The sequence below is a fragment of the Phlebotomus papatasi genome, chromosome 2, assembly GCF_024763615.1.
Source record: "Phlebotomus papatasi isolate M1 chromosome 2, Ppap_2.1, whole genome shotgun sequence".
Taxonomy (NCBI): Eukaryota; Metazoa; Arthropoda; class Insecta; order Diptera; family Psychodidae; genus Phlebotomus; species Phlebotomus papatasi.
The window spans coordinates 81,217,945-81,241,108 of NC_077223.1; the positions used below are offsets into that span (position 1 = coordinate 81,217,945).

The 23,164-nt window shown below is 34.5% G+C and overlaps 2 protein-coding genes across 2 annotated transcripts; both read left to right on the forward strand.

Annotated features, from left to right (window-relative positions):
- Positions 1–1,235: 1,235 nt before the first annotated feature.
- On the forward strand, positions 1,236–5,734 carry LOC129804637 (phospholipid scramblase 2). Its single transcript, XM_055852133.1, has 5 exons — positions 1,236–1,623; positions 1,731–1,784; positions 2,445–2,594; positions 2,651–3,186; positions 5,604–5,734. Exons 1-5 carry the CDS (start codon positions 1,548–1,550, stop codon positions 5,649–5,651), a joined length of 864 nt encoding a protein of 287 aa, XP_055708108.1. The 5' UTR covers positions 1,236–1,547; the 3' UTR covers positions 5,652–5,734.
- Positions 5,735–5,803: 69 nt separating this feature from the next.
- On the forward strand, positions 5,804–14,356 carry LOC129804636 (isocitrate dehydrogenase [NADP] cytoplasmic). Its single transcript, XM_055852132.1, has 3 exons — positions 5,804–5,979; positions 9,615–10,277; positions 13,653–14,356. Exons 2-3 carry the CDS (start codon positions 9,615–9,617, stop codon positions 14,214–14,216), a joined length of 1,227 nt encoding a protein of 408 aa, XP_055708107.1. The 5' UTR covers positions 5,804–5,979; the 3' UTR covers positions 14,217–14,356.
- Positions 14,357–23,164: the final 8,808 nt, after the last annotated feature.

Genomic DNA, 23,164 nt, shown 5'->3' on the forward strand with positions numbered 1-23,164 from the left:
GAAGAAGAAGAAGAAGTATTTTTGGTTAGATTCGTTGTAATCTCAGATTTAAAACCTCTTTTCCAAGAGAATGATACAGTAGCCTCTCTCAAATTCGAGCATATGGGACCAAAATGTCACCCGAATTAGAGAGAAATTCGGGCATCAAATTGTTTGAAATGCAACGATTTTTCGTTCCTCCGCATACTCATACTAAGTTTGCATACTCATATTTGTGGTAAATTTCATGAAACCCCCTTTACAATGCAAAATCACATCATAATTAAGTCGAAACATGGCAAATTTCAGAATATTACCTTCATTCGAAAATTTAAAAAATGTCAATAAACTTTTTTTTTAAATTTAACTGATGCCTGAAATAAAAAGTAGCCCGATCTTAAAAGAGCCGAATTAGCGAGAGTCTACTGTATTCAATACTCAATACAGTAGAAACCTGTAGGGGAATTCTATAACTTTTCTGACATTGTCACACGTGAGTACGACAATGGAATTCACTGATTTGTTTTTAGTGTCGCAAAATACAGTCCGTATTGTCTGATTGTTTTATAAAATTTATTTTCATTTGAATTGCCACAAATCCCAAATATGTGACTTCTAACAATGGCACATGACAATGTCACGGCTACAGAATCGCATTTTCGAAAGAGCTCTCCTGAGAGCACTCGAGAAATATATGACCATACTGAAGTCAATTGCCTATACTTGAGTAGGAAAAAATGTCAAATATGGACATAAATTTCTCTAGTTACGTAGAGAATATACAGTAGAGCCCCGCTATAGGCCATCGCTATATAGTCCACAATTTATCGACCGTTGATTTTAAAACACTGATTTTAAGTTAGGTTGTGTTTTTTAGAACGCGATATGAAATGTTGTCATAATTATTTTAATATTTTTGGCAAACTTAATTGAGTAGTTGTGATAATTGTGATCCATAATGAAGAGAGCGAGGACAAGTACCACAATCGCAAAGAAAGTGGCCGTCGAGCAATTTAAATACTAAAAGTCGTTTTTTAAAAAATGACATGGACTATATGCGACCCAAGTGTCAAATCTGGAACCAAATATGGCCTATAGCAGGGCTCTACTGTAAGTTTAATTTTCTAATTTTCTACAGTAAATTTCCAAAGTATTATTCTACACCATTTTATCATGTAATAAAAGAGCATCATATATAAAAGCTTACCCAAGTATCCATAAAACGCCTAAAACGCGTCTATTTCACGCGAGATTTTATCCCAATAAAAGGGACGACGGACGTGCAATTTTTCCAGCTCTTGAGATAAGCCAGGTAAACTGAGATCCCCGCAGCTCCCAGGTGCACAACAATGTGATGAGACATTTATTGACGATTTCCCGACAATACACACATAGAGTGGCCGTTTATCGCTAGGTGAAAGAAATATTTCGCGATAACGTTTCTTTTTTTTCGATACTGATAACAACCAACAATTGAGTGATTTAGTCACTGTTTTGACCTGAAAGTGTGTGGATCGTGCGGAATATTTTTCATTTAGGCCCTAGGATAATACATTCTTCTTAGAAAGATGCTGCAGGGAGATAGTGTGAGGAACCTGGACAGTGAGAACTACATTTCTCAGCAAACCCGAGCAGAGCCAATTTGTGAGTGATTCTGATCGTTTTTTTTCTGCCTGGAACTCTGTGAAAACCAGAGGAAAAGATAAGGGAGAGTTATCAGTTCTTCATGCAATATCTTGTGTCGTTTTCAGTGTATCGAGAGGATCAGGGCATTATTACAGCTCAGCCAAGACCACCTCAATCAAGTAAGTGTTCTTGCAAAATATGAAGCAATACAAATAAGACTCAGAGTCAAGATGTAGTGTATATGGCAAAAATATGACCTGAATTTTGAATTCCGAAGTATAAATTTACTTTAATTGAAAAGATACACTTCGAATGAGGAAGTTACTAGAAATTAGTCTTTTCTTTTCAAGAGATTGTATTTTTTAATAAGACCTTGTTATGACGTAAAATTCAAGTCATTTTGACTGCATTAACGTTGAATGTAATTACAACATAGCTCTATTTAATTGATTACGCGTAGTAGAAAAATGGCTTGATTAGACAGATTTTAGTCACTATGACGTCATCTAGGAGTAATCTTGTCTAAATTTACTACATTCACTTCATTCTTTTCCATAATTTAGAACAAATACATCTATTTTCTCAAAAGAGGACAATTTTTTAATGAGACCTTAATGACGTTATATTCAAGTCATTTTTACTGCGTTAAAGTTGACTGTCTTATAAAATTTTTAAATAGCTTTATTTAATTTATTACACGTAGTGGAAATACTGAACTTTCATTAAGCTCGTTTAGTTTTAATGGAGAAATCACTTGATTGGTCAGATGTTAGTCATTAAGACGTCATCCTCGAGTAACTTTGACTAAATATACTACGTTCACTTCATTTTTTTTTCAGCAAATGCCCAACCATTATCCATATCAACCCTACAAGTGGGCGAAACCACTATCGGGAGTCCTGTAGTGCCTTTCATCCATCGAAGTGGAGTAGATATGCTTCGAGCACAGCCCTCAATTCACATTCAGCAGACTTTTGAACTGACAGACAGTAAGTAAATGTACAAAACACCTAAAAACAATAAATCACATCAAGTTCTTCCCCAGACCTCTCTTCTGTATCCTCTGAGAACCGATACACGGTCCGAGCTGGTACAGGAGAGGCCCTCTTTTACGCTTCAGAGACTTCCTCAAAGAACAACCGTCTGATCTGGGGATCCTCCCGACCTTTTTCCATGCATTTGACCGATAAGACAAACCAGGAGTCGCTCACATTGCACCGGTCAATGGGTGTAGGTCCTTTCTGCTGCACTTGTGTTGGGCAGAGCCTTCAAGTGTGGACTCCCCCTGGAAACCTACTGGGATATGTTGAGGAGGGATATTCCTTCACAACTTGTGATTTTGTCGTGCTAAGCAGCTACAAAGAGATTATGTATCACATCTGTGGACCCAAATCCTACACAGGATATCTTCCCAAGGAATCGTCCTTCAGAATGCTCAGCCCAGACTATCTGACGCAAGTTGGAACGATTTCTAGGTCATGGAACTCTGATGTATCCATGTATACCCTCAATGTCTACTTCGCAGATCAGGATCTTGATGTGAAAAAGAAGGCTCTCTTCCTAGGAGCAGCGTTCCTCATTGTGAGTCCAAATATCCTTGCAATTGTTGTTATAGATCTTATTTTTAAATTTTCAGTCTGTCAGTTTCTCTTCCTTTATTCCTTATTTCGGAGCTTGATGGCTCCTTCTTTAAAAAAGGAAATAGAACAGAGGAAAAATTGTGTTTTGAGGATGGTTTACTTACTACTTTTTTACCGGTGGCAGCCAAAATCCCGAAAGCCAAAATCCCGAAAGCCAAAATCTCGAAAGCCAAAATCCCGAACGCCAAAATCCCGAAAAGGCCAAAATCCCGAAAGCCAAAATCCCGAAAGCCAAAATCCGGAATTTTAAAAATCATGAAATTGATGAAAATATATGGAGGAAAATGTTTAGAATAATTTCCTAAGACTCAGAAGATTTCCCTTTGCCTCCAGCAAGCGTGGGTACAATAGTGGGAGTAGCTGTGACACTTTTAAGAATTCGAGATTTTGGCTTTCGGGATATTGGCCCATTCGGGATTTTGGCTTTCGGGATTTTGGCGTTCGGGATTTTGGCTTTCGGGATTTTGGCGTTCGGGATTTTGACCGGGACCCCTTTTTAACAAATTGGCAATGTGGTCAGATTATGATGGTCAGAATGGGGGAATCAAAGTGTCTGGAGGTCATCTAGACACTTGGTCAGAGGGGTTTTGACGAAAACTGACCCTGCGATTTTTAGAAACTTGGATATTTTATTCATACTCGTACATGACAATGACCTTGAGTACTTCCTTCATTGGGTTTGCAAGATGACATAAGTATTCAATAAGCCTGAATAGCGTTTGTAGTGCTTAACCGATTCTTCCAGAATATGATACGTCCAAAAATACTTGAATGCAAAAAAATACTATACAACCTCGATATCCTTAGATAAGATTTTCAAGATCAAGAACCAGACCGCTGTAGAAGATTTTTCAACTTATTTGTGAAAAATTTAATTACTGACAGTAAAATACAAATGACGATCACTTTGCTCGAAAATGCTGCATGGGAAAAATCAACGGAATTTTCAAATTTCGTTAATTTTCTTTCCAGCTTTCTTTGTGAATAATATGCTAGTTGATCAGACTGATTATCTGTTTATGGTAAACCATAAGAGCCGGCTTTTAATAAGTTTTCAAATTAACAAGAACCAAAATATTCGTTTTAATTTGGTTGAAAAAAGATTACTGAAACATTGACCTACAAACAGTTTTGAAATCAATTGTGAACACATATTTGTAAGGCCTAATGGGGCTTACCTAAATAATATTAGGGGGAAGTGGAGTATCTTTGAATTGGGGTATCTTTGAAAATGAACTTTCTATTTTTAATTTACCTTCATAATGAGTTTGTGGAGCTAACTAATATCACAGTGAGGTCCAGTTCCATTTAAAAATAGGAGGAAAAGCCCAATTTTGAAGCTTCCTCAATTCAAATATGCTCACTTTCCCCTATATGTTCTACAGATAAATGGAAAACTGAGGCAGAAAGTCTTATTTCAACTTCCTCGGAATGAATCTGTCCAAGGCGATTGATGTTAACTCACTGGACCGTTACGGGATGGTAGGGGTCGGTCGTATCAAAGACAAGTAAGATTTAGATAGATGGGTTCGGCCATCGACTGGGGTTGAAATGTGTCAAATAGGCTGTACGCTCTACAATTCCGCCAATCCTAACAAAGATTCCGACCCTTAGAAGCGTGGTGAATAGGGGAAAGTACTCTCCCTTCGAACGTTCATGCCTTCGTATAATGTGAATTTTCATTGAGTTTTCCTAAGAAACATAAACATTTCTATTTTACTTAGCTCATTATCAATTATTGATAATTATGTGACAATCATGTGGAAATCTCTCAGGAAAAGTAAAAGAAATTCATATTATTCGAAGGCATGAACGTTCGAAGGGAGAGTACTTTTCCCTAGTATAGCATTCCTATCAGGCTTACATATTAGCGATGAACATCGTCCCAGGTCTCGGAAGTTTTTCATCCTATATCATTACCCATCACCTGTGTCTAGTCCCGTCTATGAACGCCATATGGACCATCTCTCATAGAGTTTTGCCCATTGCTATTTATCTCGAAACTGTTACTTGGGAGAGAAATGATCAGAAATTTCGAAGTACCCTAATTTTTCTAATTTTGTTTTCCTTTGTTTTGGATAAGTTTCAAAGGTAAACCATGCTAACAGCTTCTAGCTGTTCCCATGAACAAATTATGAAAGTACATTTTAAAAAATGGAACGTTTTGAAGACGTCATAATACGGTAATAACCCGGTTATGGGTCAATAATACATGTTTTATGCAAATTTTATTGCACACAATTTTATAACAATTTTTGAAGCACGTTTGTAGAGCAAATAATTACCGATTGGAATCGGTAATGACCCAATGATTACCGATACTAGATTAAAAAGAATATCTTTGTTCTTTTCTTGCAGGAATACATGTACTTCCAAGGCGGTTGCTGCAGTTGCTGCTACAAGTGATTCCCGCCAAAAAGCTAAAAGCATGCGCATGTCCGTTATTTCTTTTACTCTCTTTTGAATTCAATAAAGTTGGGATAAAGCTCGCCTGTAGATAATTTCTGGGCTGGTGGCAACACAATCTGGTGAGAAAGTCATCCGACAGGCATTCAATTGGCCCAAAGTCGACACACGGAGCTCATCGTTCGTCATTCTCCTCAATTTATTTATTCCAATTTGAGTGTTTCCTAAGTGATTATCACTAAGATCCTCTCTCTGTGAGCTCCTGCATCAATTCCCACTGAAACCTTTGTGAAAAATCATCTCCCACGTGGCATAAAATCCTCTAAAGGTAAGTAGAAATTCTTGAGCTGAAGAGGTGTATTCTCTGGATTTTTTGGGCTTTTGCTCAACAAGTTCCCAAAACTACTTTGTCATGGTTGCATAATCCAAGTGGAGAAAGAGTGACCAAGTAACTGACCACTTTTATCGCTGTATGAGTCTCCATAGAAAGTTGGAGCTGCCCAAAAAAAACGGGCCTCTAATCGGTACATCAATTTCGTGCTTGACCTCTTGGGCGACTTTTTGGGTGAATTCCAGTCAAATTAGCACACTCCCAGAGCTCTTTGCTATCTCCGGAAGCTACCCAGGGTGTCGTTGCCTTCCTTTTTCAATCTCTTCGCATTGTTGCCGGCGAGATAAATCCACGCAGTCCACATAACGCCTCATTTAATTGATTTCCCCGAAGGGTTTATCAATTCAGAGGGAAATGCTCCTTTTACAACCCAAAAGAGTCAATAAATAGATTTGCCATTGAGAATTTTAAATAAGAATTGAGCTTCAAATTTATTCCCCTCTTTCGTGAGCTAATTTAAATGAATAATCATCGAATGAGTTTCAAATTTTCCATTGTTAGGCCCGGCCCTAGAACAGTTGGTTATTTTGGAGTAAATTGAAGTATTTTCTTCAATACAAGTGCAAGAATAAATATTTTTTTAAATTATCTTAATTGGGGTTGAGTAGATATAACATTTCTTTCTCTTGTGTGAATATTTGTCTCAATAAATATTTATTCAAGTGCTTGCGAAAGGGGTTTGACCCTCAGTGAAATTTTTATCAATTTCTTTCGGTGAAGTCATAGCAAATACAAAAATATTCACACTCTCGCTGGAAGGTCAGTTAAACAGCTGGAAAATCATCTTTGTAAAATGAGAATATTTTAAATCAAAACAGTGTGATTTGGAAAAAGATTTCCTGGTTTTTCTAAGCATTTTCTTTATTTGATAAACCTCTGTCGTTTCTTAAAATTATTATATTTTAATAATAACTAAAGTACTAAAAAAAGAATAGAAATATGTATAGGGAAGAAATCACATTTAGGGATAGGTGGGGATATTTTGACCATTAGGACTACATTGAAATACGATTTTTTCGTAATTTCTAAAGGAAGCTAAGCCTTACCATAATTTAATGTAGATCCAGCCTTGTTTTGTCTACACATTACATTAAAGCCCAGTTTCCTTCATAAATATGCGAAAAAATCGTATATCAATATAGCCGCACTGCTCAAAATAGCCCCACCACCCTCTACATGTAATTAGATTATTTAATTAGGGATCTCTCTTCCGGTTTCAAAATTACTTTTAACTCCTGTATTCTACAAATTTTATTAAATTAGTGTTTCAATTTGGTTATTTTCCCATTATCACACTTGGGACTTTTTATTAACTCCACCCTATTTTATTGTCAATACAAATCAACGTTTTTTGTTGTTTTCAGAACAACAAATAAACTTTATTTTTCAGGAAAGTTATTAAACTCATTAAACTGATTAGAAATGAACTATAAAATTTGTCATAATAATTTTCCATAGACGTTTAATCGGAGAAATAAATTACTTAATAAGAGATATCTAGTTCCGTATTTGTACTGCTAAACCCCACTGGTAAAAATAAAAGGGTCAAATTGACCCCTTTCAACAAAAATGGATCATATTTGATCCTTTGAAAGGTTCACTTGAATCTTATGAAATTTTGGATACACATTTATCACTATAGATTATTTTTTATCGTAAATTTATTACTCTTCTCATATTTCTCTTATCTGAGCGAACACCAAAGATGACTTTTTCATTGTTTTTATTCGTTTATTCTAGAGTTAAATAGGTGCCAAAACAGTAACCCTTCCAAAGGATCATCTGTGATCCTTTCACCATAATTTTGAAGTAATTTTTTAGTAATTTTGAAACTAACCCAAATTAAAATTTAAAGGTTCCCTTACTGTTTTAGATAGGGAAAGGAAAAGACTAAAATTAAGAACAAGCCATATTTCACGACCAGAGGAACAAGGCAATTGAAGCTTTTCGTCCCGGAAAGTTATTAACACGTTTAACCCGTCTGGTTCCGAATTGAATAATTTCCTTGTTCCCATTTAACCTAATTTGTTTGACTCAAATAGTAGAATTCTAGTAGAACCGATCAAAAAAAAATTGTGTTATATTTTCGAATAAAAAAGATGGCAAAGCATCTCAACTTTTCGAAATGCTCGAACTCACGAAAAACAGTTCTCTGTGAATAATCGTTTTACATGATTTTTGGGTGCATATCGGTTTACTACCGATTAAATTGTTTCATCGAAATAGAAAATTACTTAATGAGAACGAATTTTAGAATGTTTTGGAATGAGTAACAAGCATACGGACGAATAAAAAAGTAAGTTAGAATAAGGTAAATCATTTACCGGTACTTTACCAATTCATTACCAATTGAGACCAGTGCAGTGGGGCCAGGGGGGCTCAAAATTCCAAGATCTTTCAAAGAAACCTAAATTTAAACATTTATGTTGAAAATTGAGTTCTCTAGATTAGTTGATATTTGATCTTCGAAAATTCAAAATAGTGAATTTTCGGTCATAGGTTCGGTTGTTCACCTGACCTCAATTTCAATTCAATTTGAAGTTTATTTCATGCCTAAAGATACAATGCTGTTCTTATTGAAGGCTATACAAAACTCATCATAAGTTTTAATTTTGTTTAGATTCGTGTGGTATTAGATTTATATAAGTTCAATTACAGTTTTTTTTTAAATTTCTTTAGTGTGTATTCTTCAGAATTCCTGGGGACCTAGATATAAATACAACATGTTCGGAAATGAATAATATCGCTAGGGCCAATTTTCAGGTATACCATAAAGAACATGATTTTGGAGCGATTAGAAGAGGTGGGGGTGGTTTTGGAGAAATGAGTCGTTAGAGGATGTTTTTTACACTGTGAGAGAAATCCGAAAAAGTTAAAATAACATTCCGGAAATGTTTATTTTACCCTGCAGTATTGATCCGAAATCGGTGAAAAAATTTATGCTTTTTAGGTGTATTAGGGGTTAAAGTCACCCTTTTTCATGTTAATTTTACCCTTAAAAAGGTGTAAAATTAACATTAAAAAATGTTGATATATTTTTACACCTAAAAAGTGTTAAAGTTATGAGGAAAAAAGTTAATCGCACCCCCGTTGTTTTTCTCAGTGTAGAAGGGGTCATCGAAGATCGGAAATCAATATACTTTACTGTTTAAGCTCCAGAAATGTGACAAGTTGAAAAAATTGGACTCTATATTGTTCTCTCTTTGATTTCGAACAATAAATTTTCATATGTTTATCCATATGTAAAGTGTGTATAACCATATGTATAAAGTTAGCATAATTATTTTCTACATTTAATCGAAGAAGGAAACGGCTTAAAAAGATATTTTGTTCCAAATTTTTGCAACTACAAATCTTTTTATTCATTTTCAACTAATTGACTGATTTATTGTACATTTTTATTGATTTCGAACTATTTTGAAGACCTCACAAGATCACTGTGTCACTTGTTACTTGATAAAGCAGCGCGAACCAATTGGAAAACTACCAGATAGTAGTTGTAGTCTTGACCCACAATTTTAATCTCATTGAACAAATATTGTGATCGAATTGACCTGCATTTTGTTCGGCAGATGTCTAAGATTCGTGCTGGACCCGTTGTGGACATCTTGGGTGATGAGATGACCCGGATCATCTGGGATCTGATCAAGGAGAAGCTTATCCTGCCATTCCTGGACATTGAGCTCCACGTGTACGACTTGGGCATTGAGAATCGCGATGCCACGGATGACCGAGTCACTGTGGAGTGTGCTGAAGCAGTGAAGAAGTACAATGTGGGCATTAAATGTGCCACAATCACTCCCGATGAGAAGAGAGTGGAGGAGTTCAAGCTCAAGCAGATGTGGAAATCTCCCAATGGAACCATTAGGAACATTCTCGGAGGCACAGTTTTCCGCGAGGCTATCATCTGTCGCAACATTCCACGCCTGGTGACCGGCTGGGAGAAGCCAATAATCATTGGTCGTCATGCCCATGCTGATCAGTACAAAGCCACGGACTTTGTTGTGCCAGGAGCTGGGAAGTTGGAACTCAAGTTCACTCCACAATCCGGGGATACTGTTTCATTTGTTGTGCACGAATACAAGGGACCAGGAGTAGCTCTGGCCATGTACAACACAGACGCTTCAATCACCGATTTCGCCCACTCATCCTTCAAGTACGCTCTGGCCAGGAAATATCCACTTTACCTGAGTACCAAGAACACCATCCTCAAGAAGTACGATGGACGCTTCAAGGTAATTTTTACTATCACTTTTTAAAGGGGGAAGTATATCCGACTTTAACAAACTTTACTAGATTTTTTGCAGTAAATTAGGCAAAACTATTTGAAAAACACGATTTATATCAAATACTGAGAATGTGACAAAGCTTTTTGCAATAGCGATTTGATACTCACTGGCCTTTATTGTTGTCCTGATCCCGAATTTGTAACCGAAAATTCTCATATGACATTGTCATATCGTTATAGAATCCACTATGGGACAGGATCTTTATTAATATAAATTCTTGAATGACATCGAAAAAACAGTGATAAGCCTAGATCAGCTTATAGAGGTGCGATTCCTTTATTGCAAATTTGGATTGTGACAAACTCGAACGATATTTATACATAAATAATGCAAATTTCGTTTAATAATTCTTAAACTGTATGTAACATATTATCGTTATTAATAAGGAAAATTGGATAAGAAATGCATGAAAGTGTCTGAAAATCTTTAAAGTCGATTATCTCGGAAACTATGAGAGATAGAGGCCTCACACTTTACGTCCATTTAGAGCCCTTTCAGGTTTGATATATGCAAAATTTCACTTAAAAATGAAAAATATTGGATGAGAAATGCGTAAAAGTGTCTGGAAATCTTTAAAGTCGATTATCTCGGAAACTATGGGAGATAGAGACCTCAAACTTTACATCCATTTAGAGCCTCTGTCAGCGACCCGAGAAAATCGCGCCCCGCGAAACTCCGCGAAAAAATACGCGCCCAGCGAAAATCCGCGAACAAATTCGCGCCCAGCGAAAATCCGCGAACAAATTCGCGCCTCGATTTTGATAATATTTTTCTTTTTCTTTTTCCTGATTTGAATTCTAAGTGACAAATTCTTCCCTTTTGATACTTACACTGTATAAATAAATGGGTTTTTAAATTATTTCGTTTAAAGAATTTAAATTCAGTGACCGTTAAGATGCGTGTTCAATGATAGCGTATTCCCCCTAAGCCTTTTAATAGATATGTTTTTTTCTCTTTGCAATAATTAGCTCTGCAAGAAGCTAATTTCAGAGAGTTAAAAATGAATTTTCAGAATAAAAATAAAACATATTTTCCTAGATTAGTAATATATTTTCTCCTTGATATTTTTTGAGCACTTGAACTTGATCAGTTAGCGCAGAACATTTTTTCTCTTCTTTATAATAATTATCAACACATCAACTGTTTCTGTTTGAATTACTGGATAATCATAAGCCACAAGACTAATATTTAAAGAGCTTTGGTCATGAGAACGTAAAGCAAAATAATGCAGCCAAATTCTTAATGATTCTTTTCGGGTGTTAAATCTTTGCGTAATTTGTTTTCCAAAACTTAATCCACTGCGCCAAGTGAAAAAGCAACTAAATGAGGGATTATATAATGCTTGTTTACTCTTTTGACCTCAATCCAACGTACAACGTTTTTCTCTGTTTTGTTCTGAAGATAAATAAGAAAAACCAAGAGATTCTCACCTGTTGTACTAAGTAGCCATCCAAGAGAATTAATTAGAAAGTATACAGTTATTATACTTTTTTATTTTAATTTAAAATTAAATTACATATAAGCCTAGGTTTACTTTAAGCTTTAAGTGTTCAAAAAATAAATTAAATTCAATTTCTATGAGTATTTAGTTTATTTTATTGCAATTCATGTGGAGCTGATTCAGCGCACTGCATTCTAATTATGTCGATTATTTGCAAACTTGATCTTTCAATCAATGGAAGAAATGCGAAAATATACACAAATTAATTGTATTAAGCAAAATATTAAATAATTTATTTTTTAAGTCTTTAAACGTTTTAAACATTTTCAATGAAACGGTTCTTATTATTCTTCACTGAAAATTCATATTAAATACTTTGTTTATAATATTCGTAAGGCCAATAAGTGCCTATATATTCCTGTTTTATTACATGTTGTTCTACTTAGTTGTTTTAATATATTCTTTTATCGTTAAGTTTTTTTTAGATGTTAAATGTTAATCGTTAAATATTCTACTAAGTAGTTCAGTATGCGTTTTTGTTGTTAAGTATCAGTCTCAATTGTTAAATATTTTACTGTGTTGTTCAGTATTTGCTCAGTATTTTTAAGTATCCACCTAAACTAAATCGTTAAATATTCTACTGAGTCATTCAGTATTCGCTTACGTTTTTAAGTATCCATCTCAATCGTTAAATATTCTACTGCTCGATCAAAATTCATTTACGTTGTTAAGTATCGCTCTCAGTTGTTACATATTCTACTGAGTCGTTCGGTATTAATTTACTTAAGTACTAAAGTATCCTACTTAATCGTTAAATATTCTACTGAGTCGTTCAGTATTCGTTTACGATGTTAAGTATCCGTCTCAGTCGTTAAATATTTTACTGGGTTGTTCAGTATTTGCTTTAGTTTTTAAATATCCCTCTAAATCGTTAAATATTCTACTGAGTCGTTCAGTATTCGCTTACGTTTTTAAGTATCCACATCAGTCGTTAAATATTCTACTGGTCGTTCAATATTCGTTTACGATGTTAAGTATCTGTCTCAGTCGTTAAATATTTTACTGGGTCGCTCAGTATTTGCTTTAGTTTTTAGGTATCCATCTAAATCGTTAAATATTCTACTGAGTCGTTTAGTATTCGCTTACGTTTTTAAGTATCCATCTCAGTCGTTAAATATTCTACTGCTCGATCAGAATTCGTTTACGTTGTTAAGTATCCCTCTCACTCAGTCGTTAAAGATTTTACTGGGTCGTTCAGTCTTTGCTTTAGTTTTTAAATATCCATCTAAAACGTTAAATATTCTACTGAGTCGTTCAGTATTCGTTTACGTTTTCAAGTATCCCTCTCAGTCGTTAAATATCTTACTAGGTCGTTCAGTATTTGCTTTTGGTTTTAAGTATCCATCTAAATCGCTAAATATTCTACTGAGTCGTTCAGTATTCGCTTACGTTTTTAAGTAACCACCTATATCGTTAAATATTCTACTGCTCGATCAGTATTCATTTACGTTGTTAAGTATCCCTCTCGGTCGTTAAATATTCTACTGAGGCGTTCGGTATTAATTTACTTAAGTTGTAAAGTATCCTTCTTAATCGTTAAATATTTTACTGACTCGTTCAGTATTCGTTTACATTTTTAAGTATCCCTCCCTCTCAGTTGCTAAAAATTCTACTGAGTCATTCAGTATTAATTTACGTTGATAACTACCCATCTCTGTCATAAAATACTCTACTGGGTCGTTCTGTTTTAATTTTATTCGTTAATTTTTCATCTCACTCGTTAAAATATAAAATTATTTATCTGGAACAAGTTCAAATATTGACTAAATAATTCATAAAAATTTCTACAAAATCTATTTTGGTAATATTAATTTTTGCAGGATATCTTTGAAGATATCTATAACCGAGACTACAAGAAGGACTTCGAGGCAGCTGGCATCTGGTATGAGCACCGTCTAATCGATGATATGGTGGCCTATGCTATGAAGAGCGAGGGAGGCTTCGTGTGGGCCTGCAAGAACTACGACGGAGACGTCCAATCGGATTCCGTAGCCCAAGGCTACGGCTCCCTAGGACTCATGACCTCGGTGCTTGTTTGTCCGGACGGAAAGACCGTGGAGTCAGAAGCTGCCCATGGAACCGTTACCCGGCACTACAGAATGTATCAGCAGGGTAAAGAGACCTCAACCAATCCCATCGCCTCAATCTTCGCGTGGACCAGGGGTCTGCTGCACCGTGCCAAACTGGATAACAATGCTGAGCTGAAGAGATTTGCCGAGACCCTGGAGAAGGTTTGCATCGATACAATCGAGGCTGGCTTCATGACAAAGGATCTGGCCATTTGCATCAAGGGAATGAATGGCGTGAAGAGAGAGGATTACCTAGAAACCTTTGCCTTCATGGACAAACTGGCTGAGAATCTGAGGAAAGCCCTGGCCAAGTGACTAGATGGTCAAAGTCATCTCTAAATTGGGAATTTCTATGGCATTTTCAGGTGGAAGCTTTCTTTATTTTTGTCCCCCCAAAAATCTAATTTTTTACAATGAGAAAATAAAAGAAAAGTAATTTAATGTAAAACAGGGATGTTTTTAGAGAGTTTCGGTTCTGGAAGAAAAGATGCTTCTGAAAATTGAGTACGAATTCTAAGTACCATCTGACCAGGTATTTTATTGAAGAATGCAATAACGAGAATCTTTCAAATATTGCGAGAAAAGTCTAATTTTAGGTGAAATAGAAACCTAATAATTTCATTCATATCTGTGAGTCTCTTATTTTAAGAGATCGCGATAGAATCAAGAAAATGCTTCAAAAGGGGCATATATCAGTCAAATTGGAAGTCAAGAGGTCAAAAAATATTGTTCATCAAAAGATTGTTGTAATGTTCTGATGCTCTTTATATTTCAATAAAACCTTTCATTTGAGCTACGGACGTTTAAATTCTACTAATTAGTAGAACATCAAATATATTCTTAAGTTGACTAAGACAGCTCTTGTTCCCCCAAACAGTTTTTATTAATTCAAATTTCTCTTTAACGAGATATAGGGTAAGTGTGCCAAATTCCGGCTAGCTTGCAATTTCGGCCATCTTTTTTGGTTCTCAAATTTCCATGAACTTTTAGATTTTACGTACTCTAGAAATTATACAATGCAAAAGAATAACAAAAACTGTAGCTTCGACAATCGAGATGACGTGAAAAAGATTTTGGATGAATTCCCGAAGGGCAAGGAACTATGAGAATGAAGGTGGCCGAAATAGGGCACCAAAGCTATGTCTATATTTTTATTCATTTTAAAATGTATTAAGAATGATTTTAGAGTAAATAAAGACGGTAAACTCTTTACAAGGTTCCAAGCAACACTCTTTTAGAAGAAAGAATAAAAAAATCAATTTGTATTTAAAATATTACATTTCAAACTTGAGACTTTGACGCTTGTATGCAACTATGCCGAAATTTGGCACACTTACCGTACTCTTCCTACAACTGCGCAAAATCTCGATATAAAATATGAAATCTACTACATTTTCTATTTTAGCCAGAACACGCTTGGGAAGATTATAACAGAAAGTAGAAAAATTTTATCTCAAGAATGAACCACTTGAGAGATTTCCTGAGACACTAAGGTGCATTGTACTGTGGAATTATCTCGATATACCTACCATCGTTTTTAAACACTTTAACTGGACTGTTATAGAACTAAAGTCACTATCAACTGAAGACATAGCAAAATTCACAAAAAAAAAAAAGTAAAAATCTGAAAAATCGCGCTCTATATATACAGTGGGTGTCAATAGTTTGTTGCCTAATGGCCTCTATACACTACAGAAATTTATGTCCATATTGAAGCAAATTCCCTACGCTTGTTCAGGAAAAACTCTTCAATATGGACATAAATTTCTCTAGTGTGTATAGGCCATTTAGAGTTGGTAAATTTCAAGAAATTTCATGAATTTCCGCCTAAAGTAGGTGGCAACTGTTGTGAAATTTCTGAAAATTATGGCCCATAATGCATGTTTGATAAATCAAGTGAAAAAAATGATAGAAAAAATTACTTTTCAAATTTTGCTTTTTGCAGATGAGTTCCCTGTAATCCGTAGATATTATTTATTTTTTTCAAAAAAAAATCATTAATTTTATTTCATATCAAAAATAATTGTTTTCCAAAAGTTGGTCATTTTTAAAAAATCATTCTAATAGTATCAATTTTCATTCTAATAGTATCTCTGGACAATTTCCCACCATTTAACTTTTTGTAATTTGCCATTTTTAACCTAAATTATAAATTATCAAAAAACAGATTATTTCTTATTATTTATCATCATTTTTATATAACATATATTTACTATTGACAACTTTAAAAATGTACAAACAAACCATTTGCCTCTCAAATGACATAAACCCTAATTGTAACAGGTTTACATTTTAAGTTTGTTGCATGTTTTGACGACGGTTTTGACCATTTTAAATTAGTGTTTTAAATGCGGCAACAAACTTTTGACTTCTCAAAAATGACCAACTTTTGGAAAACATATTTTTGATATGAAATAAAATTAATTATTTTTTTTTGAAAAATATTAGATGAGATCATATATTCTGTCACTAGAAGAGGTTGAAAGTTTGGAGTGGTATATCTCAGCTCCGGATGAACATAATTGGATGAGTGAACTATTGTTGAAAAGCTTGGTTCATAAGCTTTTAGAATCTGGTATACTTAATCTGCTATGGATAAACCATGGTCATCCAGAACCATTTATGTCGAGGAAGACACATTTTGCAACGTCTTTTTTGGCCATCTACTTCTGGGACCAGGAGTGACCCACTTTTCTCGCACATGGACTGTTCGTTAGAGGAACTCAAATGGTACAATTTGTGGAAGAAACTTTTTTTTGGACATCTTACTTTTTTTTTATTCATCCACTTTTGCAAAAATTTTGAAGTGTTAAACGCAAGGAAAAAAATACTGAAATCCTAAAAGAGTGGTTTCTGGAGGGGAAGGATAGTTGTGGGGATGAAATTGATGTGATATTTGGATTCCTTGGATCAACTTATGGGGGAGTACTTAGAACATTCCAAGTCGATATCTTCATTAGTATGTCCAGAAAATGAGATAGAAGGATTTCTGTCATTTTTTTCTATGCGTGTAAAATGTTAAAATTCTTGCAAAAGTCGATGAATAAAAAAAAGTAAGATGTCCAAAAAAAAAGTTTCTTCCACAAATTGTACCATTTGAGTTCCTCTAACGAACAGTCCATGTGCGAGAAAAGTGGGTCACTCCTGGTCCCAGAAGTAGATGGCCAAAAAAGACGTTGCAAAATGTGTCTTCCTCGACATAAATGGTTCTGTATGACCATGGTTTATCCATAGCAGATTAAGTATACCCGATTCTAAAAGCTTATGAGCCAGGCTTTCCAACAATAGTTCACTCATCCAATTATGTTCATCAGGAGCTGAGATATACCACTCCAAACTTTCAACCTCTTCTAGTGACAGAATATATGATCTCATCCAATATAAATAATATCTACGGATTACAGGGAACCCAACTACAAAAAGCAAAATTTGAAAAAGTATTTTTTTCTATAATTTTTTTCACTTGTTTTCTCAAACATGCATTAGGCAACAAACTATTGATACCCACTGTAGTTATGGTATGGTGCTATTCCAATTAAACATGAACATGTTTTTTACCACTTTATTGTTTTCAAATGCTTCTGCATTACCGACTGAACGGCGAGGACTGAAGGAAACAGTCAAGACAGGAACCATAACAAAGAAAAGTCAATAATATGCAGAAGCACTTGAGAAACACCTGAGTGCTTAAAAAAAACATGTTCATTTTTCATTGTAATAGCACCATTATTCTGGTTCATTTTGAATAACTTAGACGACCTTGCATCATTATTTTCTTCTGCATTAAAAAAGAAACTTCTCTATTTCCCAAAAACAACACCGTTTTTAGCCAAATGAAACATTTTCACTTTTAAATGTCCAAAATCATCGTGGAAAATGCTTCCGATGTTGCCGAAATTCTATACGAAAAAAAAGCATTTGAGTGTGAGGGAATGAGATTACAAATGTAATGAAGGAGGAAATGAGTAATAAGAGGCGCTCCCTGGCTTTGTGGTGCATCTCAAATCAAATTAGTGCAAATTGGATATTTTACGAGGCATCACAATTCGAGCCACTATCACTCTCGTCAGTTTGCTTTTAGCACTTGTAGCGAGAACAAGCTAAAAATCCGGACGGGAAGATTACGTTGAGAGTGGTTCAATTGATAAGAAGTTTCTTTTGTTGCTTACACTTTATTTTTGGAATATTTTTTTGGGGAAAGACAAAAAGAAAATGAAGAATCTCCTCTTGCCGATCTTTGCAGCAACCCTCTTTGTTGCCGTTAAATCCTTCGAAAGTTGTGGTAGGAATTTTCTTTTGGAGTTGATAAGGCCACTTGAGATCTCTTTCTCTGCGATTTTTTTTCACTGAAAAATTGTGTCTCGACAGAAGCACAAAATCTTGGCGTGAGATAAGAGGTCAAGACAGTGGTCTCCTCTCCTTGTGACTTCTTTTTTATCTCTCAAGCCAATTGAGATCAATTTAAGCTTTTTAATGGTGTCATGTCTGCTTTCGCACGCAGGACCAAAGAAATCATTCTCCAAAGTCGAAGTGACTGGTTGTGATCCCAATCATCTTCCCTGCATCCTCAAACGCAACTCAAATGTCACCATCAGCATTGAATTCACTTCAGGTGAGTCACTTTTCAAGGAATTCATTTTAAATGTTCAAATTCATCAAGAGGAAGTAGTATACAAGGGGAGAATATTCAGTCGAAGTGGTGTACATTATAACCAAGTGGAAGTGCTTGGAAGTTATAGGAAGTGGAATAGTTTAAAATTAGAATAATCGCTAGTTTCTCGCCATTTTAAAACAGCACTAGACATTTATTTATTAATTTATTTATTAAGTTTAGTTTATGTATATACAGTAGACTCTCTCAAATTCGGGCATATGGGACCGAAATGTCAGCCGAATTAGACAGAAATTCGGGCAACAAACTTTTTGAAATCCGACGATTTTTTATTCATGTGTATCAAAGAATTCTGTGATGTGCATATAGATATTGAGTTTACACACTCATATATAACGTAAATTGCATGAAAATCCCTCAATAATGCAAAATCACATCAAAACTAAGACAAAGCATGCCAAATTTGAGCATATTTGATTCATTTGATAATCATAATCAAACTTGAAAAATGACGACTAATTTTTTTTCAAATGTAACCTCTGCCTGAATTAAAAAGTAGCCCGATCTTAAAAGAGCCGAATTAGCGAGAGTCTACTGTAGTTAAAAAAGGGAAAAGTGTCCTATGGTAATACTTTGTGCCCTCAGAATCAGTTACGTATTAACACTAAACCTACCGACTGTTTTTGGTCGTTTTTCGGTCAAATGACAAACTGCGGTAAGGTAGGATACTCAACAAATTTGTCTTGGAAAAGAGCAAAAAATTAAAATTTGAACACTAAAAAATATGTTACATGCATATTTTAAGAAATTCATAAAGTTTAATAGGGACATTGTACCGTTTAAAATATGTGTTAATTTTAAACCGGTCAATTTGACCGGGTCTTGGTAGGTTTAGTGTTGACTAGGTAAATCTCTTTTGTGAAAAAGAATCTGTCTCAGGACTAAAAGTTTTTCAAGAAGTTTTACCTATTTAAACAAACCTCTTTAAAACTTATAGGCCAGATCATGAAACACATTAAAATTTTCCTAAAATTGCGTGAAAGTTATACAACTCAATTTAGGATAAAAATTTATTGTCGGTTTATTATAACCTGTCTCAACCTACAAAGGAGATTTCGAATTTTTCACCATTTTGTTTTTGAAATTGATTGCCAATCGGTCGATCTAAGTAGCTTCAGACGGACCTGTCTGGGATTCCAAGGCCTTGCAAATGAATCAATATTAGACTAAATAGGATGAGAAATATGCTTTCTAGATTTTAGAGAACGTTTAACCTTGAAAAATTTGAATTTATTTATTTGTTTTAAATCAAACATAATTAGGGTCCGTCCCTCTTACAATGTCTGATTAGATAGGAAGAAAAGTGCAGGAAAAAGAAAGAAAATGAAAATAGATTAAGACAGAATATTTAAATAGAAAAGATAAAGAGAAGAAAAACAAAGAAAACACTTTACCCGCTCTACCCCGACTGAAAGGCACTAGAAATGCCGGCCTGCGACGTCCTAGCGCGCGGTGGAAGGGAGTTGTAAATAACAACACCCCTGACAAAAAGAGTACGCGAAAGCTGGCTCGAGTGAGCTCTCGGAACCAAGAGTCCCCGCTGCCTGGCCGAAGCTCCCAAAAGTCAGGAGCGAGGCTAAGTATCCCGGTCTCCGAGAAGTAATCAGACAGAACAGGAATAACACAGCTCTCAGACGGAGGAGGGAAGGCAGATCACAACCAACCAGAATGTTTCGATACCGTGAAATGTGATCACGAGCACGTAGAGCACAAACGTACCGGACACAGTTGTGGAACGTCACAGAAAGCCTCCTGATTGTTTCACAGTCGGCATCAAAAAAAAGTTCTGCTCCATATATGATAATGGGCAGTAGTAGTGCTCTCACGAGCATAAGGCGTGTATTCTGTGGGGTTACCTCACGAAAGCGCCGCAGAGTCCTAAAAATGATCAGTGATAAGCCCATACAAACACATAGTAGCTGATAATTATTTTATAATGGCTCCAGTAGGGGAAAGCGCGCTACCTTCAATACCACAAATTTTCAGAAAAGAGCTATGGGTGAAATTCATAAGGAACATAGAGACAAAATTGAATTGTCCGAAGCATGAGTCGTCCGAATGTAGCGCGTTTTCCCCTACAACTTTTCTCTTTGGAAAATTTCACAAGATTGAAAGTTCCACTCCTTTCATTCTCAATTCCCATACTTTAAAGTTATCCTATACTATAAAGTTTGAGCACTAAAATATGTAAAAATGAAATGAAGCTTCATTTTTGTTTAGAAAAAGGTTCTGAAAATGACAAACTATTCAAAACTGCAATAAATAATAGGGGATTCCGGAATTCGTCTTGAAAAAAACGCGAAGAATAAAAGAATAATTTAAAAAACATCACCCTATTTTGCAATAAAAAGCTTATTATACTCAAAAACATAACTTTTTATTTTTTATCAAAAACTGTCGTTGATAAAACTGATTTTAAACGAATTAAGCTTTGTTTTTCGATATTATTTGAGGAATATAAGTTTCCATAACTCAAATGTCAAAGCTTTGCGGAGCTCAGATGCCCCTGATTCGATCTTTAATCGAATCGCGTTTATTGGAAAAATGCTTCAATACAATTTTTCTTGTTGATGTAGTTACAATTTAAAGCCAAAAAAAAAGTGATGTAAAGGAAAAGACTTAAGTACAAACGTCTTAGATGAACAATAACCTGATTTTCAATTCCAATTGATGGTTACTTTGATCATTTCAAAAGAGAGAAGTTGACATCTGTCAAAACTGTCTTTTTCTTGTCTAATCAGTTTTAAAACTTTTTCAATATATTTATTTTTATTTTTTGTAGCTCATTAAAAAATTTTCCATATTAAACAAATTGAAATTCTTCACCTTTTTAACTGTATTTGTAGTATATTTGCTACAATAAACCTTAGTACGCTAATCACGATTTATTGATAATTTATTTTTTTTAGTACGGGTAAAGTCATTTTTCAAGAGCGACTTTTCGTTTGAGAAATTGATGACAGTAGGAATTGAAGTACAGTGGGACCTCAATAGAGTCAACCCCCGATAGAGTCAATCTTCAATAGAGTTAACAGCTATTTTTTTACTCTACGGACTCCGATAGAGTCAAATTTGACCCAAATTGACTCCGATAGAGTAACTTTTCCTTTCTTATTGAACTAACAATATCATATGTTTGTATTATGATTTTTTTCGAAATTAAAACTAGTGTTTTTGTGTATCAATGTAACGTTTTTAACATAAGAAAAAGATTTATGTAAGTACATTGTGGTAATATTATGATAAAATTCCTATATTAACCGTGTAATCATTTTCCAACAAAATAATTTTCTTTTCGTGATTTTATGCGATTTGACCGATTGAAAAATTTCTTTTGTCTTTTCTTTCATGTATCAAGATTTTTTGATTAAGCCTATGATCACAATGCTAGAAATTTTGTAATGTAAAGAAAAACGTACAGGATACTAGATTTTTTGAGTATAACTGAGTGTAAGTTATAAACAATCACAAAAATTACTCTTCTAAAAAAAACGTGTATTACCCTTCTGAAAAAAGACATGTAAATTTATTTTAATTTACATTTTAAATTTAAAACATTATAGTATCCCAAAAGAAAATTTGAATCGTAAAAGTTATATAATTAAAATTGACCTACAGAAAATGTTTACAACTTCCTTCTTTTGTACATTTAAGATTTAAGTACTGAATGCTTAAACATATTGACTTAGAGTCTTCCGACGACCCTCATTTCCACCGGACCCTTTCCTTTCATCTTCCGAAAAAATCCGTATGGCGTGATTTCGTGTAATAACAAAAAAAAACTTTTTTGGTGGTGAAGGGGAGGGGTAGGGAGGAAATGAGGGTCATATTAATTATCGTCAGATTTAGTTGTTAGGGAGTCATTTGAAGACTCCAAGTCGATATCTTTAACCATTTATCTCCCATATTACAGAACAAGAAAATGAGAAAAATTGGTTTTATTGCTCTTTTTATGAAGTTTAGAGCCATGCCATACCGAAAAGAACTATCAATCTATTCTTTTATACACTAAAAGTTTAAAAGAAATTCTAGTTAATAACGTTAATTGCATCAGAATTCTCAATAATTAAATATCTAGCGCAGATCTGCTAAAAAAAAACGAAAACAAGAAATCTTTAAGACACCATTTACTTATATTAACATCGAGGGTGGACCTCAATGTTATCATATGGAGAGTAATTTATATTTAAGATATTTACTAATAATAAAAACATTCCGTAAAATCAACCCTTAACTTGCAACTTTTGCCCAAACTTTTTGGGCCAGAGAGTGTAGAATTTATGTGATAATTAAATAATACTCGACTATTAGTTTTGAATTTATCAATGATCTAGTACAAATATAAAATAATACCCCTTTCTATCAAAATTTCACAATTTAATTGAATTTTTTTTTTGGACTCCAATAGAGTCAATGAATCCAATAGAGTCAACAGACCTGGAAACAATTAGTTGACTCTATCGAAGTCCCACAGTATTAAATTTCTAAAATAAAACATTTCGTATGTTTTGAGTAGGGGAGACTGGGGCAAAACTTGTCAAAACGCATATTTAATTCTTTCACGAGCTCTGAGAAAACTTAAACGTTTTAT